The 17,358-nt window shown below is 42.0% G+C and overlaps 2 protein-coding genes across 4 annotated transcripts in view; both read left to right on the forward strand.

Moving 5' to 3' along the window:
• The window catches only part of MICU2 (mitochondrial calcium uptake 2), a 147,714-nt gene extending 140,881 nt beyond the window's left edge, over positions 1 to 6,833 (forward strand). For both annotated transcript variants that reach the window (XM_032679527.1, XM_032679526.1), the window contains exon 12: positions 199 to 6,833. In XM_032679527.1, coding sequence (XP_032535418.1) covers positions 199 to 303 — 105 coding nt within the window. In that variant the 3' untranslated portion in view covers positions 304 to 6,833. The remainder of the gene's footprint in view (positions 1 to 198) is intronic.
• A 1,955-nt stretch (positions 6,834 to 8,788) lies between these two features.
• Positions 8,789 to 17,358, forward strand: part of ZDHHC20 (zinc finger DHHC-type palmitoyltransferase 20) — a 47,307-nt gene continuing 38,737 nt past the window's right edge. Inside the window, exon 1 of one of the 2 annotated variants that reach the window (XM_032679528.1) lies at positions 8,789 to 8,970. In XM_032679528.1, coding sequence (XP_032535419.1) covers positions 8,853 to 8,970 — 118 coding nt within the window. In that variant the 5' untranslated portion in view covers positions 8,789 to 8,852. The remainder of the gene's footprint in view (positions 8,971 to 17,358) is intronic. The other variant, XM_032679529.1, reaches the window with a different exon arrangement.

Genomic DNA, 17,358 nt, shown 5'->3' on the forward strand with positions numbered 1-17,358 from the left:
GAATAGAAAAAAAAATATATTTTAAACTGGATATTCCTTACTGCATATGAATCTAGAAGGAGTGCTGCCACCAAAAACTTGTTATTACACATATGAACCATGAAAGGAGCAGCACAGCATTACATATTGTATTTACATAATCTGGGAATGGGAGTCTTTTTTGTGTAAATGCTAAACACACTTTAACTTTATTAACAGGTACCGCAGCAGCAAGGCATTCAAGGTTACTGGAAGTGTGTGAAAAGAGAAAGCATTAAAGGCGCCAAAGAGGTGTGGAAGCAAACTGGGAAAAGTCCTTTTTAAAGCAGTCCATTGTTCTTTTGCTATAAGTGTTGTTATTTAGGGGAGTTTGTCTGTCCTGTTTACTTAATAACTGAATCAAAAATACTCTTTTTTTAACCACAGTTAAAGTTTCATTAACCCAGACTCTAAAGCAATAATTTTATCATCCAGTTCCAGTGCAATCAGTTTGGTTTACAGAAATATTATCACTTTTGACCTCCATACAGAAGCACTCTTGTTCTAGGGAATAATGTCATTTACTGCTCTGTGGAGTCTGACCCTGCACTGTAGAGCACAGAATACACAGGATTTAATAGTGGCCCCAGGCCCCCAGCAGTATCATCTCCTGTTGAAGGAATGGACATCATCTCAGTTAGCCACTAGCACAGCAGTTCTCCTTCTCTGGCAAGGGCAGAGGTCCAAAAGGCAAAATCACTAGCACAATACATTTGAATTCAAGTTATCCTGTATCAAAAAGCAAACTTCACATGGTTCATTCTCTCATTGTTGATCTGCTCATGTGCAGGTTCCTGGTGCCTGATTCCACCAGATCCTGTGTGGATGTCTGGTTTGTCTACCTTCATGATGATTAATCATTATGATTAAACTGGAAATACAAGACTGTTGATGCAGGCTTTAAAAGTTGCATGTTGATCAATGAATGTGCATCGACTCTCTCAGGCCTCTTCAACAAATACTATAAATGACAAGCAAAAATCCTCATTCTGTCATAAACAGTGGTAGCTACAATTTGACTCATAACTATTCTAATTATATTGTGGAAGAAGAATGTGTAACAAATAGTTGCTTTATCTTACTAAAGGTTGTGACAGGGAATGCTGCAGTATCTCGGGAATTCAAGGTTATAATAAACAAGTGTTGGGGGAATAATGAGTCCAATGAAAAAGTAAATACAAGTGTTTATTACTCCAAAGGCAAAGTTAGACCTATGATCTTAAATAGTAAAACAAGGAACAAATCAAAACTAACATTTAGCAATTACAGATGAACATTTTTTAGCTATAATGTAATGTGCACAGGTGTGCATGTTACGTGTTTTGTTTTTTCTAATCTCAGGGGCCGATAGTCCCAGGTCCAAATCACTCTTCCTGGTTGGCTACTGTGTATAGGAGATAGACTTATCTACAAAGGTTCTTCCTCTTTCCCCCTCTCAGTTGTCTGACTTGTCTTGGCTGGGATGAGAGCTTAACCCTTCAAGACAGGTTTGTGATAACAGAGATAATAGACTCAAAAAGTAGACTAGGGAAATGTCTCAAGAAAAACAACCAAGAAATCTCACCAGTCAGTAAGGAAGTATCCATTCCTTTTTTGCATATGTTGTTCTTAAAGTTGTAAATAAGCTCAACAGGAGGTGTTTTGTTGTCATTTCTTTGGGTTTTGGTGGGGTGAGTCTTGAAAAGAGGGGAAACTTCCATAATAGATAAGACATCAGAGCAGCTTTCACTCAGAGGAGGGACAGGAGAGGATGCACTGGGAAGTCCTAAAGGTCCCACCTAAGGTGTACTGAGATTACAGAGAATGTGTTTGGTGTGTTGGTAGCTGTCAGGCAGCTTTGTGCTGAGGAGAAGCCCTACTGCCTGAGCCTTGGTATGGTGGTTTCCTAAGGAATAGAGCAAGAAGCCAGCACAGCACCTCTTCCGTCCGTGGGCTCAGCTTGGAGCTTTAATTTAAATAGTGTTAAAGGGAAAATGCTTGTATTCCTGTCATCTTTGGACATGGACCCAGAACAAGAGCACACCTGTGGGGGAATACTGAGACTGGCTAGAAGATCAGGCACCAGTAACGACCAAGGATCCCTTTTCCCCCAGGAAACAATCCAGATGAAGTAAACAGTTTGGAAACAATCCAAATGCTACTGCTACACATCAGCCTCCTCCTCTCAAACTGAACTCATGCAGTGCTCTGTGGGCAGCAAGATATCAGATGGCTGGTTTACCTTGTGTGTTTGGAAGTTGCTTGTTGCTGCTGGTGATGGGAGCTAAGACTGAGAGGTAGCTAATGGGAGCAAAGGTGGGGCAGGGGCACTGGCACCACGGCACCACAGCCAGCTGTGCACCACCAAATAATCAAAAATATGACACAATTGAGAAAGAACTTCACAGCAGTGTGTGTGTGTGTGTGTGTTCACCCAGAGTGTGCTTTGTGCCAGCTCTAACTTAAATGCAAGGCTACCTTTTATTTGTTGCTGTTAATATTTTGGCAAATCGTTATTACTTTGGAATGGAGATTATTCTTTAATATTTTAGTCTGTGTGAAGTTAATAGGTTTATGATGTTTGTTATTGCTTTTGTGGTTTCCTTTGTTTACTAATTACTTGCTGCTTACAAGCTGTTTGGTTTTCTTTTGGAAAAATCAACTCATTTAGCTTTAGTGTATCTAGAAGTTTAATTCCTCAGTGCTTGTTTGTATCTAGGTTTGTGCAATGAGCAGTATCTGCTTTCAGCAGTTACTAAAAATGGGATTTCAAGTTTTATTTTTTAGCAAAAGCTTTGGTGTAAAGTTCAGAGGAAAAAGAAAAGAGGTATGCTTGTTTTTTAAATTAATTTCATGTCTGTAGTAAAAAAAAAGAAATTAAAAGATTGATTAGGAATTAAAATAAAGTTATGAATCATTTTCAGAAGTTACCAAGAAAGTGCATCCAGGAAGGAACTTCTTTGAAGGCCAGGGAGGGCTTGTCCATCAGGCTTGAAGAAGCCTGCGTTTAATTTATAATTTATTGTTATTTGTCTTAACTAAAATGCTTTATAAAACAGTCTTAAAGGAACTTCTCATTTTTAATATCTTTAATTGAAAGAGCTGTTTGTGTAAGTGTTTAGATAAACATTGTCTTTTAAAGAATGCATCATAGTTTTAGTGTTCAGTGTTTTAGTTCCTTTTAGTCACTGTATGGTATTTGCAACCTGAGTGTCAGCATTAATCAACACAGTTTTGTTAAAAGTTTATGCCAGCTGCCAATCTACTAAATATATCAACTATGACTCTTTTAAAATTAGAAACTCATCCTCTGAAGAGAAATATATAGAAAAACTAAATAAAATGGATTTTTCTAAAAAATTTACCACATGTGGAACAAAAATGAATACATTGCACATTGCAGAAGTCTCAAAAATTGATTTAATGTATTTCAAAAGGAGACACAAGGGCGAGTGCAGTCATTCACAGCATATAACTCATTTATAGAATTTTAGTTGTTGTATCCCCATAACAATACTTTATACGTTTCAGTTTGTTTAAAGATACTTGTTTAAGAACCATTTATTCTTCATTTCCAAAGGAAGCAAAGGCAAAAATGCAGTGTGATTATACTAGAACTAACAGAAACTTATTGGTTGTTTCTAGAAATTAGTTCTGGTGACTTCATTTGTACAAGCCTCTTTCTGAAAGCAAAATTCCCTCTGGATTCAAACCAAGTTGGCAGGTTTTAACAAAATATGCAACAATTAGGAGTACATATTCTGCACAGAAGAACTGAAGAAGAAAAGCTTTATCACAGTGTTATACATCAAAAGCAAATCTCTCAATTACTCCATCTCCTTTGGTGTATTGTCGTGTTGCAGAGTTCAGATGGGTCACCACTGATTGTGCCTGGAAACACCCTGATCTGAACTCAGGTATTGTCAGGATCTGTTGGCCTGTCAGTTATCCAGATGTTATCCAAAGGACGAACAATATGTTCATTCCTAATTTCAAGCTTTTGGTGGAGAATATGTAAGGTCTTTATCATTTTAGGGATTATAAATATTCTGCGTCTGGACTTCCAGTTGTCTCAGAGCTCATGGAGTTTTGGGTGTAGATATCAGACCATGTCTTGGCTCTGAAAAGTTTACAGATTACACTTCAGTTACCTACACAGCAGAGACAAGACAGTCAAATAAACAAAGCTAGGCCATGGATTGTGGTTTCATGTCCAGTGTGTATAATGAAAAAGGATCATTGTCCAATAAAGGACTAGAATGGTAACAACCCTGTTACTTAGAGGAAGTATTATAAATTTCAGGTATGTTGACCATACTTTGACTAAAACATAGAAATGGATTAATAAATGTACATCAAAATTTAAAAATACGGTTTTCTTCTCATGCAAGAGTTCGCACAGGAGGGTGCAAGCATGTCTCGTGCCTTCAGTTTTAATGTTTCGTATAAAACAGTCACAACTGTCAGGAAACTTCTCCAATGCAGAAAAAAATCTTCAGTCATTCTAAACAGAAAACACATGTCCAAATGATGGTGTGGTAATTATTTGTGAGATCCAAGATGACAAAACAACAGCTCCTGTAGTGGACCTGGTCACAAGAGAAGCATGAAGAAAATGTGGTGGATGTAGACATACACTATGAGGCCAACAGAAACTCCTACAGAAACTGAAGATGTCACCCAAGAAGAAGGCCCTTTGCAGGACAGGAAACCTGAGAGGTTTGACCATGCACGAAACTAATCAGCAAACGTGCGCGTGTGTCTTCACTCTCCTGCTTTTTTGAAGGTTTCCTGTTGGCTTTGTTGATTAAACAATTCCTAGTTGGTTCAGTAATTTTAAAAATTGCGCAACATATGCGAAGGCAGATTTTCCATTAGGCTGGTGGTATTGGCTTAGTTAACAATGGTTTCAGTTCATTAACTGGAGTACCCTAGCACAGAGCTCTGCTCACTGTCCTCGGGAGCCACGCTGCTGCTCCTGCACGCCAGCATTCCCCTGGAGCCTGCTCAACAGCGCGCCCACCTGCATGCTTTTAGAACACCTCATGCCCTGAAAAGCAGAAAGCCACGTTTTTCTCCACCCGTGTACCCAATGTGAATTTAGGTTGGATATTAGGGAAAATTGCTTCACATAAAGGGTTGTCAAACTCTGAAACAGGTTGCCTGGGGAACCTGGAAGTGGTTGAGTCCCCATCCTTGGAGGTAGTGAAAAGACATGTAGATATCTTTTCAGTGGCACCTTAGGGACATGGTTTAGTGCTGGATATTGTGGTGCTGGGTTGGACTTGATGATCTTAGAGGTCTTTTCCAACCTAAAGAATTCTAGGATTCTCTCCTGCCTCAGAGAGTGACCTGCCTCTCCATGCTGATCAGGTGGTGAAAGTAACGTGGAAGGCAATGGGCTGTGGGAGGATGGACATGGCACCTTGCAGAATGCTGTTTATGATGGGCATTATGTTGGCCACGTTTCAGACCACAGGTTTATAACACTGGGAGGAGGGATATTCCATGGGGGTTCTTCTCATGTGATTTCAAACACAAGCTAGCTGCTCTGCTCTGAAACATCCTCTGGAGGGCCTGGCTGTTCTCCACGACTGCAAAGGGCACACAGAAGATGAACCTCACTGGACTAAACCTGTACTTTGTGAATGCCACCTTTCTTCATTGTTTTTAATGGGCCCCAGATACAAGTACTTGCATTTGGCCACTTTTTGTTAAATTGATGTGCTATTTTATGTGAAGGGTGAAAACTCTTAGGAGCTGTTTTAAAACTGTTGTGAATTTGGACCTAAAGGAAGTAGATTCTGAAATCAGAACCATCCAATGAGCAATTTCCTGGAGGAAGGATGTACTACAGAGGTGTCGCACCACAACACTGTATGTCTCAGGTCCACTACTTTAGAGGAAATTTATCAGTTTTAATATTACCCTATGGAACAACTGGTAGGTCTAAATCACCCCCAAGAAAACCAATTGTTTTAATTTAACACTTGCCAATAAAGTGTTTTAAAATTCTCTTCTTTTTTCCGGATACAGATTTTTTTTTAATTATGTGGCATCTAACTGTGTTTTAATCTACTTTGAAACTGATACTACTGGAATGAGCAAATATTACTGAAAACATTGGGTACATCTCTTAAATAATGCACAGAAGGCAATTCCTAGAGCAACAGCAGATGAGTCACAGGGTAGATGATTACATTTGCTATTGAAAAGAAAGGATAACAAAATGTGATGTGTTGCCACTAATCTTTAGAAAAGGAGACTAATTAAATGATAGGTCCTAAACTTAAAAGAAACAAAGCTAGTAGAAGAAACAAAATGCTATTAGACTAAAGGAAAAATTCAGGAAACATGAATATCACTGAACAAAAGTAAACTAGGAAAGCAAGGAATAAATCAATATGGCTGAAATAAAATTTTTCAAAATGCTGTTTGACCAAAAATGCATCTTCACGATTTATAAGTTTGACGTAACACAAACAAGGGCAATTAGTGACTTGCAGTTGGTGTGTACAAGATTACATGAGCTTTACTGGAATGTGAAGAGCAAATACTTACACAATCTCAGTTGGTTTTATGTCTACATCAGAAACATGAAGCCTCCAAAAAATTGACTTGTCTCATATTACAAGAAATAGAATTCCGAATGAGACGAATGATCATTTTGCATCAGTGTCCATCTAAGAGGCTGTTGCGATATTTCTGCCTGGGAATTGCATGATTTTGGAACTCAAGATGATTTACTTTGAGAGGAAAAAAATACAAAAGCAAAACGGAGATGAAATTGTTGTAGAATGTAAGGTCTAAATAGTAAAGAGAGAAATTCTGAACAACTGGAGTGTTTGCAGTGTCTTGCTCTAGGACCAATAAATATCTGGAAGACTGTACAATAGACCCTGATTGATGCTGAGGCTGCAAAGGGAAATATTTCACTTCTCTTATGGATTTTTTTCTTGTGGCTAAAGCAGGTGGGCAGCCAGAAATGGAGGTGTGATGTGAAAATGGACAGGGGACATTTTTTTTCGCTATTTGATAGTCATGGGATCCAATGTGATTGTGGTGAGCAGCCATTCCCATATGGCATTCTCAGTTGCTGTTCAGCTTCCCAAAATTTGCTCCAAATGTCATCATTTGTCCCTCCCCACATCTGAGGCAGCAGGGTTTGCACAAGCTGCACTGCAGCCATTTGAAGCCAGACAGGCCCTTGGGGATTTCTAGCAGAGCTTCCTTCATCCTGCTTGTCTTCTATCCAAGGAGCTGTTTACTTCTCAAGAGGTCCTTGTAGAGATGTCCCAGGCGGCTTTCAGAAGTGGAAGATATTAGTTCCTGACAGCTGTGCCAAGGGGCTCCTCGTGCAGCATAACTCCTCAGCGGGGGGGGAAGGGACTGTCTGGGGATAAATAATCCCTCTCTGTCACCTCACAACCTTGATGTTGTCCTTGTTTAATTCAGTTTCACTTCAGTTTCTGTCATTACGGAAACACAGCCCCGGCTCGGCCCCTCCTGCAGCCGCCAGATGGCGCCAGAGCGCCGCGGGAGCGGCGGCGGAGCCGGGGCGGCGGTCTCGGCACGTGCACCCCCCGGTCCGGGCGGGAAGTGGGGATTTCGGTCATGGCACGAGCCGTTCCGACGCCGGGATCCCACCGATAGCAATGCCAGAGTCAGGCTAAAGATTTCAGGCGTTGGAAACGCCCGCGCTCGAGAAGCTGAGCCCAGCAAGGCAGCGCCGGTGGCGGTGCCCGCCGAGGTCGCGGCGTGCCCGCGGCTGTCAGGCGCTCAACGCCGTTCAGAAAACAGCCAATAAAACAAACAGCAGTAAGTTATTTATAAATAAGTATCATTTTGAGGCACACAACAAGCTGTCTGAGCTCTGTACGTGCTCGGTGAGCGGGGAGAGGCAGCAGCCCGGCAGCGCCCTGGCACGACTGCGCGGACTCGTCCTCACCTTCGTGCCCGACACCGACCCGCCCGCCCGGCCAGGACCGCGGAAAAGACCAAAAGTGAGCTTTAACACCAGCTTTTATGGCTGGGGAGGATCCCGCCCCGAGGCGGGCGGGCCGGTGCAAACACCCCTCCTGTGAGAAGGGGGGCGGGAGCCCGAAGTGTACCGGGAAGTGTGGCGAGCAGGTCGAAGAAGGTGATCATGTCCCTCTACTCGGCGCGAGTGAGGCCACGTCTGGAGTGCTGTGTCCAGTCCTGGGCTCCTCAGTACAAGACAAGTGGCTACTGGAGAGGGTCCAGCGGAGGACCACACGGATGATTAAGGGACTGGAGCATCTGTCTTATCAGGAGAGACTACAGGAGCTGGGCCTGTTTAGTCTAGAGAAAAAGACTTAGAAGGGATCTCATTAATGCAGATCAATAGCTCAAAGGCAGGTGCCAAGAAGATGATGCCAGACTCTTCTTGGTGGTGCCCAGAACGAAGAGCAATGGCCATAAACTAAAACACAAAAAGTTTCACCTCAACACGAGCAAGAACTTCTTTACATTAAGAGTGGTACAGCACTGGAACAGGCTGCCTGGGGAGGGCGTGGAGTCTCTCTCTCTCTGGAGACATTCAAAACCCACCGGGATCCATTCCTGTGTCACCTGCTCCAGCTGACCCTGCCTTGGCAGTGAGATTCGACTGGATGATCTCCACAGGCCCCTTCCCACACTAACAACTGTGTGCTCCTGTGAGACGTTCCGGCGGCCCCGGGAAAGAGGCGGTAGCGGGCGCTGGGGCCGCCCCTCTCCCGCCCACTGCGGCCCGCCCAGGGCCCGCCCGGGGCCGGCTCCGCAGGGGCGGCCGGAGCTGCAGCCGCCGCCCGCCCGTCGCAGCGCCGGCGCTGCCGCGGTGCCCGGCAGGGAAGATGGCGCCGTCCCACGTCCTCAAGTGCTGCCAGAAGGTGCTGGCTTGGGTGCCCGTGGCCTTCATCGCCCTGGTCGTGGCCTGGTCCTACTACGCCTACGTGGTGGAGCTGTGTGTGTGTGAGTGCACCGGGAGGGTGGCGGGCGCCGGGAGCTGCCGCCCGGGCGGGCAGGACCCTCCGCCGCCCGCCTCCTCCGCTGCGCCGTGGCGGGCTGGCTTCTTCCTGCGCCCGCCCCGGGCTCTCCTCCAGGCGGGCGGGAGGAGACCCCTGCCTCGGGCGTTCCTTCCCTCCGGGGCCGGGTTTACCTGTTGTCCTCCCGCCCTCAGGTGCCTCATGGGGTCCCGGCCCGGAGCCGCCTGTGGAGGAGCGAGGAACGGGTCTGGGGGAGAGAAGGAGGCCCAAGCGGGGGGTCCGGGGCGCTTCCTCTGGGGACAGGGACCTCGCGAAGGCTTCAGCCCTTCGTGTCTCTCCAGGAGGGGTTTCCCCCTCTCTGTTTTTCTGTTGTTCATCCCTCTTGCTGATATATCAGATAACTCCTTATGGGTTATAGGAGTCTTCCCTCCCTCCTCTTCCCCCCTTTAATAAGATGCCCAGTGTCATTGAAGCATAATGAAGCTGGAAACATTCAACTTAAGCGGGCTGGGGAGAGGATTTAGGGCTTATGGGGTTTTGTCAGGCCGTGTCCAGGCTTTCTGGACGAGGGCTTGTCCTTATATAAATCTGACTTGCAGCCCGTGTCGGTCAGGGTGATATTTACCCTTTACTGCCTTCAGGAGGAAACTTCAGTTCGGGAGGATGCTGGTTTTCTCTGGGCAGCGTAAATGGAGTGGAACTGTGATGTGCAGTATTCATCAGACTTGGTAAAACTTGGAAGCAACATAGGAAAACTAAGGAACGCATTATTGAGCGTTTGGCATGTTTGAGTAAGGAAGCTGAAATGAAAAAAAACAAACCTCAAAATAAGAACTATTTTAAGCTACATATAGGTATGCCTAGTATCTGTAAGTCCTTGTACTTGCTATTTGTGTAGTCTATGTGCTTTGTTATCCCTGGCTAGAAATAAAAGATTTGCATATACTTTATATCTGGGTAAACTTATAGGGACATCAATTAGAAGTAATCAGTTACTTTTCTTTTTCTTCAAGGAGTGTTTTTAATAACTTTTCTGAATGCTGATGTTATTGCAGAGCCTTTTGTGTTTAGAGATGTGGACTGGAACATGAACCACAGGCAAAAAGTTACTTGGACTTTAAATAGTAGAGATATAGTTGTAAAATAATGCTTGTTGAGATACTCTGTGAAATGTTGACATGAGAGAGTTGTTAATAAGTCTGTATATTCAAAAATCGTGGTTAAAACTATAAACACTTGGAACCAAGTTTAAGACAATCTTCAGTACTGGAGGTATGGGTTGTTATCGCAGTGGTCCTGAAAGGGGCTCACATTTTACAGGTTTTCTGTACCCGTTACAGTCTGATCGGCATGACAAAAGGCAGATTAGGGCTATTCATTTCTTCTCTTAAGCAAAGAACAAAAACCAAGATATTAAGAGACTTGCCTAGGGTTGCACAGGTGGTCTCTGGCTGAACTGGGAGCAGAACCTCACGCTCCCGAAGTCCCAGCTTTGTGTTTCGATCACAGAGTGGGTCAGGACTGAGTGCTGGTGAATGATTTCTCCTTCGCAAGCAGGGGGAAGCTGCAAAGAGCCCTTCTGAGTTCGTTAGAATGTCACTTGTGTGAAAATTATTGAAAGGGTTGGCTCCTATTCGTGCAAGAACTTTTGCAGCTATAAATCTGGTGCTTTTTGCTCACAAATCAGCTTTATTAACGTCTGCACATACAGACTATTAAGAAAAGATGTCATTTAATAAGAAAATTACTTAATGACTTCTGTTACCGTCACTGAATTTTACAGTTGGTTTGTGTTTTTGTGAGGTCTTTTTGGTGTGATGGGTTTTTTCCTTTGTGTGCTTTTCCACTGCAGTTGAGTTCAAAGTAGCATAAAGAGGATTTATAGTGGAATACAGGATTTTCTGTTTCTCTTGGCAGGTATGTTTACTTTCTCTCAACGCTCCTTATGTTCTATTTGTTCTGAGAACTACTGCACTACATACTGTGAAGAAGAGCAAGGATGTGCCTTCAGCACACAGCTGATGAATGAGGTGATACTGGTCTCTGCAGATGGTCACATAGGGCGGGTGCAAAAGCAGGGCTTGTGGCTTTGGTAAAAGGCTAATGTGTGCCTGGTGAAGGAAAAAGAGATGGAGGAAGGAAAGCTTTAGAAAAGAGAAGACACAATAGAAAGTTTCAGGTAAATACTAAGACTAAAAGAAAAATTGGAACCCCACAGACACCAGTACTTTTTCAAAAATTATACTTAAAGATCAGATAAATGTTAAGATGCGAAGCTAACAAGGAAATGGGAAGAGAGAAAGCCTTTATTTCCTCAACCGTTTCTTCTTCCTGCTTTTTTTTTTTCCTCCTTGTAGTCCTTGCTCGTTTATTAAAGGTTAAACATATATAGTCAGTTAGTAAATCAAGTGGGAAGCCAAGCTTACTGTAATATCATAAAATATTACTAATAAAGTAGAAAATGGTAAAGTTGGGCCTCTTGCTTTCATCACATCACCCTTTCCCTTTCAGTTTTGCTTCTCTGTGCTGCTTGCCCCATCCTCCTCTGCTGGAACAAGACATATTGCTCAATGTCTTGCTTTTGGTGTCTGATGGACTCAGTCTTACTCTGTAATTCACTGCCAATGTGTGTTTACTTGGTTAGGTCTCTTCTATAACCCTAAATTATGTTACTTACATGCCAGCTGTGAACACTGAGGAGAATTGATATGAATAAGATGAAAGGAGACTCATGAGCTCGTCTTTTTTTTCCTCCCTTGGAAACTACCAGCGTCCTTATCTCTCTCTGAAGCTGTTGAACACTGGCTTATTTAGACCACTGTTGCTGTGTAGTTGTGATCCATCAGGTAAATTAGCTATTAAGCTAATTGGAAAGGTGAAAACGGCCAAATGTGTGTAAGCAAATGTGTGGATGTCAGCAGAGTATAAAAGTTTTGTGAACATGTGTAACTGAAGGAACTGCAAAAGACTCAAGGCAGCATGTCATTCACAGGTTTAGGTGCTTTGAAGCAGAAAAACATGAACACTTTCGTATTAGATTATTTCTTCTTTTCATGCATAACTTGCCCAGAGCTCTGTTTGCGAGAAAGCACACCTAGCAATACATAAAGGATGTTGTAAAATAGCTTTTTGTTAGTTTAAAACTATTTCATGTGTTCTTTCTTGTCATCAAAACATGTTTTGCTTGTAACATCGCTTTTGTGAACAATGGCTATACTGTGCTGTCGTTGAATTGGACTGATTGTGTCTGCTTACCACATCTCTCAGATGCCCAGAGAGAGTGGAACGCTGCTCTTGTGGTGCATTTTCACTTATGGCTGACTTGTATTTTATTATTTATCCCATCTATTGTTTTTGTAGGGGATGGGCTCTAATACGGACTGGCTGGAGGGTGGTCAGAAGACACTGTTTTGTCACACGTAGTCAGAGTTGGTGGGTGAAGCCAGCCGGTTTCTTACCCTTTTGCTAAAACACTAGCAGACTTTGGTAGTGCATTCTGCACCGAGAAAAAGAAAAGTTAACTTTGGCTGAATTGTATGCAGATCTTAACTAAAGTGTATTGGCTAGTTTTATGTAAAAAAAAAAAAAGTTAATAACTAAAAATGTTGTTCAGGTTAGGTTTTTACTGAAAAACACAGTCCTGACTCTTCTCCTGGGGCAAGAGTTTTAAGGACAATGACTTGTTTTACCTATTTGCTAGGCTTGAGAATGTATGACTGTTTTCATGCATCATACTCTGCTAAGTATGGAAAAATGGGATTTTCAAAGCTAGGGGAGTAACTAGTTGTGTATTCTTTTCATAGCATCTAGTTGCAGAAGGGTTTGCTTTTTTTTCTTAATAAAAGGTAATGTCTAGTGCATCTAAAATCCTGGCAAACAAAGCAGTTTGTAATTTAGAATGCATAACTTCATGTTAATAGTTTAAATTATACTCCTTGCTGTTCCAGGAGACTGCAATAGCTCTTGTCAGTAGGGAGATAGCTCTGATTTCCCCAAAGCACAATCCATATGAGAAGCACATGGTGATCTGTTGTAATGCTTCCATCTGAGGAGTCTGTTGCATAAACAGAGAGAAGGTAACTCCATCTGCCTCGCCAGAAGAAATCTCTACTGAAAATGCTAATGCAGTATCTCCCAAGCAATGGCAAGATGATACAGCAGAGTGTCAGTAACTTCTGATTTCAAAGTACAGAAAATGCTGAAGTATCAGCACTGAAGGACAACATTTGCATGTTAAGCATGTAAAAAGCATTCCCGTAGGAAAAGAGAGTTACCTTTGCAAGAAAAGGAAAGCAGATTAAACAGGTTAGATCATTAGTTACATTTAACTATGTTTATGTGCCTCTCAGGAATTTAAAAATACAGACATTGAACCACTCTGAGTACAGTTAGTTGTGTTGTCATGTCTCAATGTAAGCATGCATATTATCATCTTAAATGAGATCCTTTTCTCTAACTATAAATAAGTAGAATTCCTGTTGAGGTGCTCAGACTGGATAAAAATTATTGGAAAACTAAGTGCTCAGCTTGAGTAGAAAGATTATTTTCTTATATGGTGCTTTGCACTGTATTGATCATTCTAGTTTATAGGAACAGGTGGGTATGTGCCTTTTGTATGGCATGAAATCTGCTCTCTTGCCAGTCCTCTAATGAAAAAATTGTTCCAAGTGCAACAGAACTAGTCAGCCTTGTTTCTTGAGGAGTTGTCTTGTGTCAGCTCTTTCTTCTGCCGTCAGGACTCCATCCCTTTTTTTCCTCTCAGCCTTTTGTCTGCGGTGTCCGCCCCAGCCCTCTGTTGTCAGTTTTCCCCTGCATCTGCTAAACCGTTCCTGACAGCTCTGCAGTAGTTGGCATCTTTTCTTGATCCCTAGTTACCATTTGGTTAAAAAGAAATGTGATGCAGTGGCCAGTTTGGTGTTGCTTGGCTTACCCAGGGGACGAGGCAGAGAATGAGCCATCTGAGCTCAGAGCAGCTGTTTGCTAACAGGGAGTGTGAGCTTGTCTCTTCTACCCATCCAACAGCTTTGATGAAGCTTACTGGCATATACTTAGTGTGAGACCTCCACTGAGCCTCAACACTTGTCTGAAACTGGTCCATAGGCCAGGATGATTTTGGAGTAGGGGAGAGAAGGGGCTTAGAGAAAGCAAGGAGTTGAGTAAGTGTCTGAGCTGAAGCAGGAAGGCTTCCTGTGGTTTTACTTTCTTGTAGCTGTGATCACTCATTGCTGCAGCACTTTCTGATTGCCTTTTAGGTGTGGATTATAAAGCTTTTCTTCTTGTTTTCAAAGAGCTCGGATAGTATGAGTATTTAAGATTATGGAAAATAGGTTCTCTCAAATTTTTCACTGGTAACAACAGTAGGAGGTTTGTGTATACCTTGAGTTACAACAGTGATCTAAAAGTCACTTTCATTTTTAATCAGGGGCTTTACGTTGCTTGATCACTTCTGAGTCTCTGTTTTCCTACCAGATGCTGTGGATAAAAGGACCAGAATTTCAAGTGTATGCTTTTAGTAGACATTACTTTGAGGTCATTGACCCTCTGCATACTCTGAACTTCAGGCTCTGTCTGTCAAAATTTCAATAATTAAAATTTTGTTCTCTAGTGACTCATATTTTTATGAGTTAATGTAGACATGCTTTTCAGAACAGAATACTTTTCAGTGTTAAAAGATGGATATCTGAGCTGAGTTCCTGTACACCTGTGACAGGTGAAACACTTGGATGGCACTGTACCTACTTTTGGAACTTGAGACTGCCTGTGATGGAAAATGGGAATAGGATAGATTCTAACTGTCTGTCTGAAATTGTGCCTGTAAATGCTGGGGGTTCATGTCATGCATTTTTCATCCATTCAATAGATCAGTGTTTGTTCAACAGTTTCCTACAACTGTAAGAGTCTGTGCTGGTTTAACATGTACTTTCCTTACAAGTGTTATAAACTATAGGTTCCTGAAACAGCTTTTATGGAGTTTTCAATTCAGTTGTTAACTCCTTCTCAGCTGGTGCATAATCTTTCTGTAACAGGATGAGTATCCGTTTTTCTCTCATTAGTATGTTTGAAATTTAATAGAAACATTTGAGAAGTAAGCACAGACCACTTTTTTGGTGTAAGCTGAATCTTCACCAAGGTGTGAATCATGTCTAAAAGGGATAATCAGAATGTAACAAATATGTTTGTTCTTTTAGCCACCTCCCCAATATTACCTCCTTCTGCTGTCACTAAATTGTTTTCTGTGGGATGTGCTTAACTTCTCCTGTTCCGGGTCACAGATTTTTCACCCTCTTCTGCTCCCCCCCCCCCCCCCCCCCAATCCTCAGTGGAGTGCCTCCTACCTAACCTTTGACTGTCTTCTCTTATCTGTGCTAAAAATCAAGTTCCTCTTGCAGCATTTCAGGCTTCTGCTTTTCCTTTTTTTCCAAAAGACCAAATGCCTCATCCATTCCTTATTCACATTCCCTTTTGACTATTAAAATTGTCTTAAAAAATTGGCGAAGAGAACTGGATCACAAGAGGAGCAGCTTTGCCTCTGCAGTTTCTGCAGCAGTCTCTCTGATGCTATATATGGTGCAGCATTGTCTCAAATGTGAAGCACAGAAGCATTTTAATCATATGATTTGCAGAGAGATGAAGTGTGGGTTTTAATGCAGCAAGGGTTTTTTTGTTTGTGGTATTTCACTTGTGCATCTTGATGTGTGTTTGTCTACACAGTGGGTGATTTTTATGTGACTGTTGTGAAGCACTAAGCATGGAAAGCTGGCTTATTTTGGTTTTTTTTTTCTTTAGCCTTTTGCAATGAAAAAAATTTAGCGGTGGAAGTAATAATTCGTCTGGAATTAGGCAAGCTGCCACTGCAGAGAGAATGAAATAAAATATAGATTAAATCTAATCTTGAGAGGAACAGACTTTGTGTTTGAATAGGCCTAAACAGATAGTTACTGTATAAGCTGGTTTGCAGTTGTCTGTGGTAGACTTAAAACTTAAGTGCCTCAGCTACTACCTTGTCATAGAGTGAATGCAGAGAACCTGTTATTTTACCATTTCTGTTGACAACTAGTCATTGCTTTTAGCTTTGTCAAGTTTGGATTAAAAAAAACAGAGAAGTGAAGTGTATGTCCACAATGCTGCAATTGATTGTACCTAGGCTTTCACCTCTTTGGTTTTTGATGTGCAGATTTACCCCAAGGTTGCAAAGGAGCCCAAAACTTGTAGCAAAATTTGGTTTCTCTTATGTTTTCAAAAGCCCTATGTAACTAACATTCAAGTTAGTTTTTTACAGTATCTGAAAAAGGTTGCAGGTTATGAATAGGATTTTTGTGGGAATGTTGTGTGTATGTATATTTTTATCTGTTTAATCTGCTGCTTCTTAAGTTTCATGGGGGGGGTTAAATAATTGTATTTTTTTTAAAAGCTTGAGTTCAGCATAGTAATTGCATACAGAGATGTTACTTGCTGTGTTTCATGGTGGCTACCTGCTGGCCACACTGTTCCTGATACAGGCCAGGATACCACTGGCCTTCTTGGCCACCTGGGCACACTGCTGGCTCATGTTCAGCTTCCTGTCAGTCAGAGCAAGAGCAATAGAATACTAAATATTTATTAGGATTTACATGTCCAGTACATTGAAGGCAGGAGGTCCCCATCACTTAGCTTTCCCACAAGTAATATACGTGTTTATAAATGACGTGTTTTTTCAAAACAACTTCCTTAAAGGGCTGTGTTCAAAATCTTGACTTATTAATATCATGATGGGAGTTCATGTAACTTACATTACTGGCTGCTCTGTTGTTAATGTGTTGCTGGCTGGAAATTAGCTCTTATCATAGGTATGTTCCATATTTAATCTCAAGTGACAAATACCAATCAAACCTGACCAATGTTACTAAGTTAAAACTTAAGTTGGGGAATCCAGTGACCTAATGCATGAGAGCTTGCTGGGCAGTTTGATTTCTTCCATTACTCAATGAACTTGGTGACACCAAAATCCTTCTCTGAGAAAACAGAGTGCCTAATATTTTGTAAGGAAATTTACAAGGAGATTTTCATCCACAGAGTTTTGCGAGATTTTATTCCAGTATTTGAGGAAACACTTGTTGCAAGCCAGACCAGTAAGTAAGTAAGGAGGCAAATGATTTTGGAAAAGTCTGAAGCCAAACATGAAGAAGGATTCCTGGTGAACAAAGCAGGTCCCTATCATGGGATGAGTGTCCACATCTGCAGGTTACAGCAGCTATGTCTGGTGGGGGGGGGGGGTTGTTTGTTTTGTTTTTTTACTTTAAATATACTGACAGTTTCTAGTATCACCTGCAGGACATCAAATCCTGTGCAGGGTGTGTACAACAACTCTGCCCAACAGAATGATGACTAGCAGTCT

The sequence above is a fragment of the Chiroxiphia lanceolata genome, chromosome 2 (assembly GCF_009829145.1).
Source record: "Chiroxiphia lanceolata isolate bChiLan1 chromosome 2, bChiLan1.pri, whole genome shotgun sequence".
NCBI classification, from domain to species: domain Eukaryota; kingdom Metazoa; phylum Chordata; class Aves; order Passeriformes; family Pipridae; genus Chiroxiphia; species Chiroxiphia lanceolata.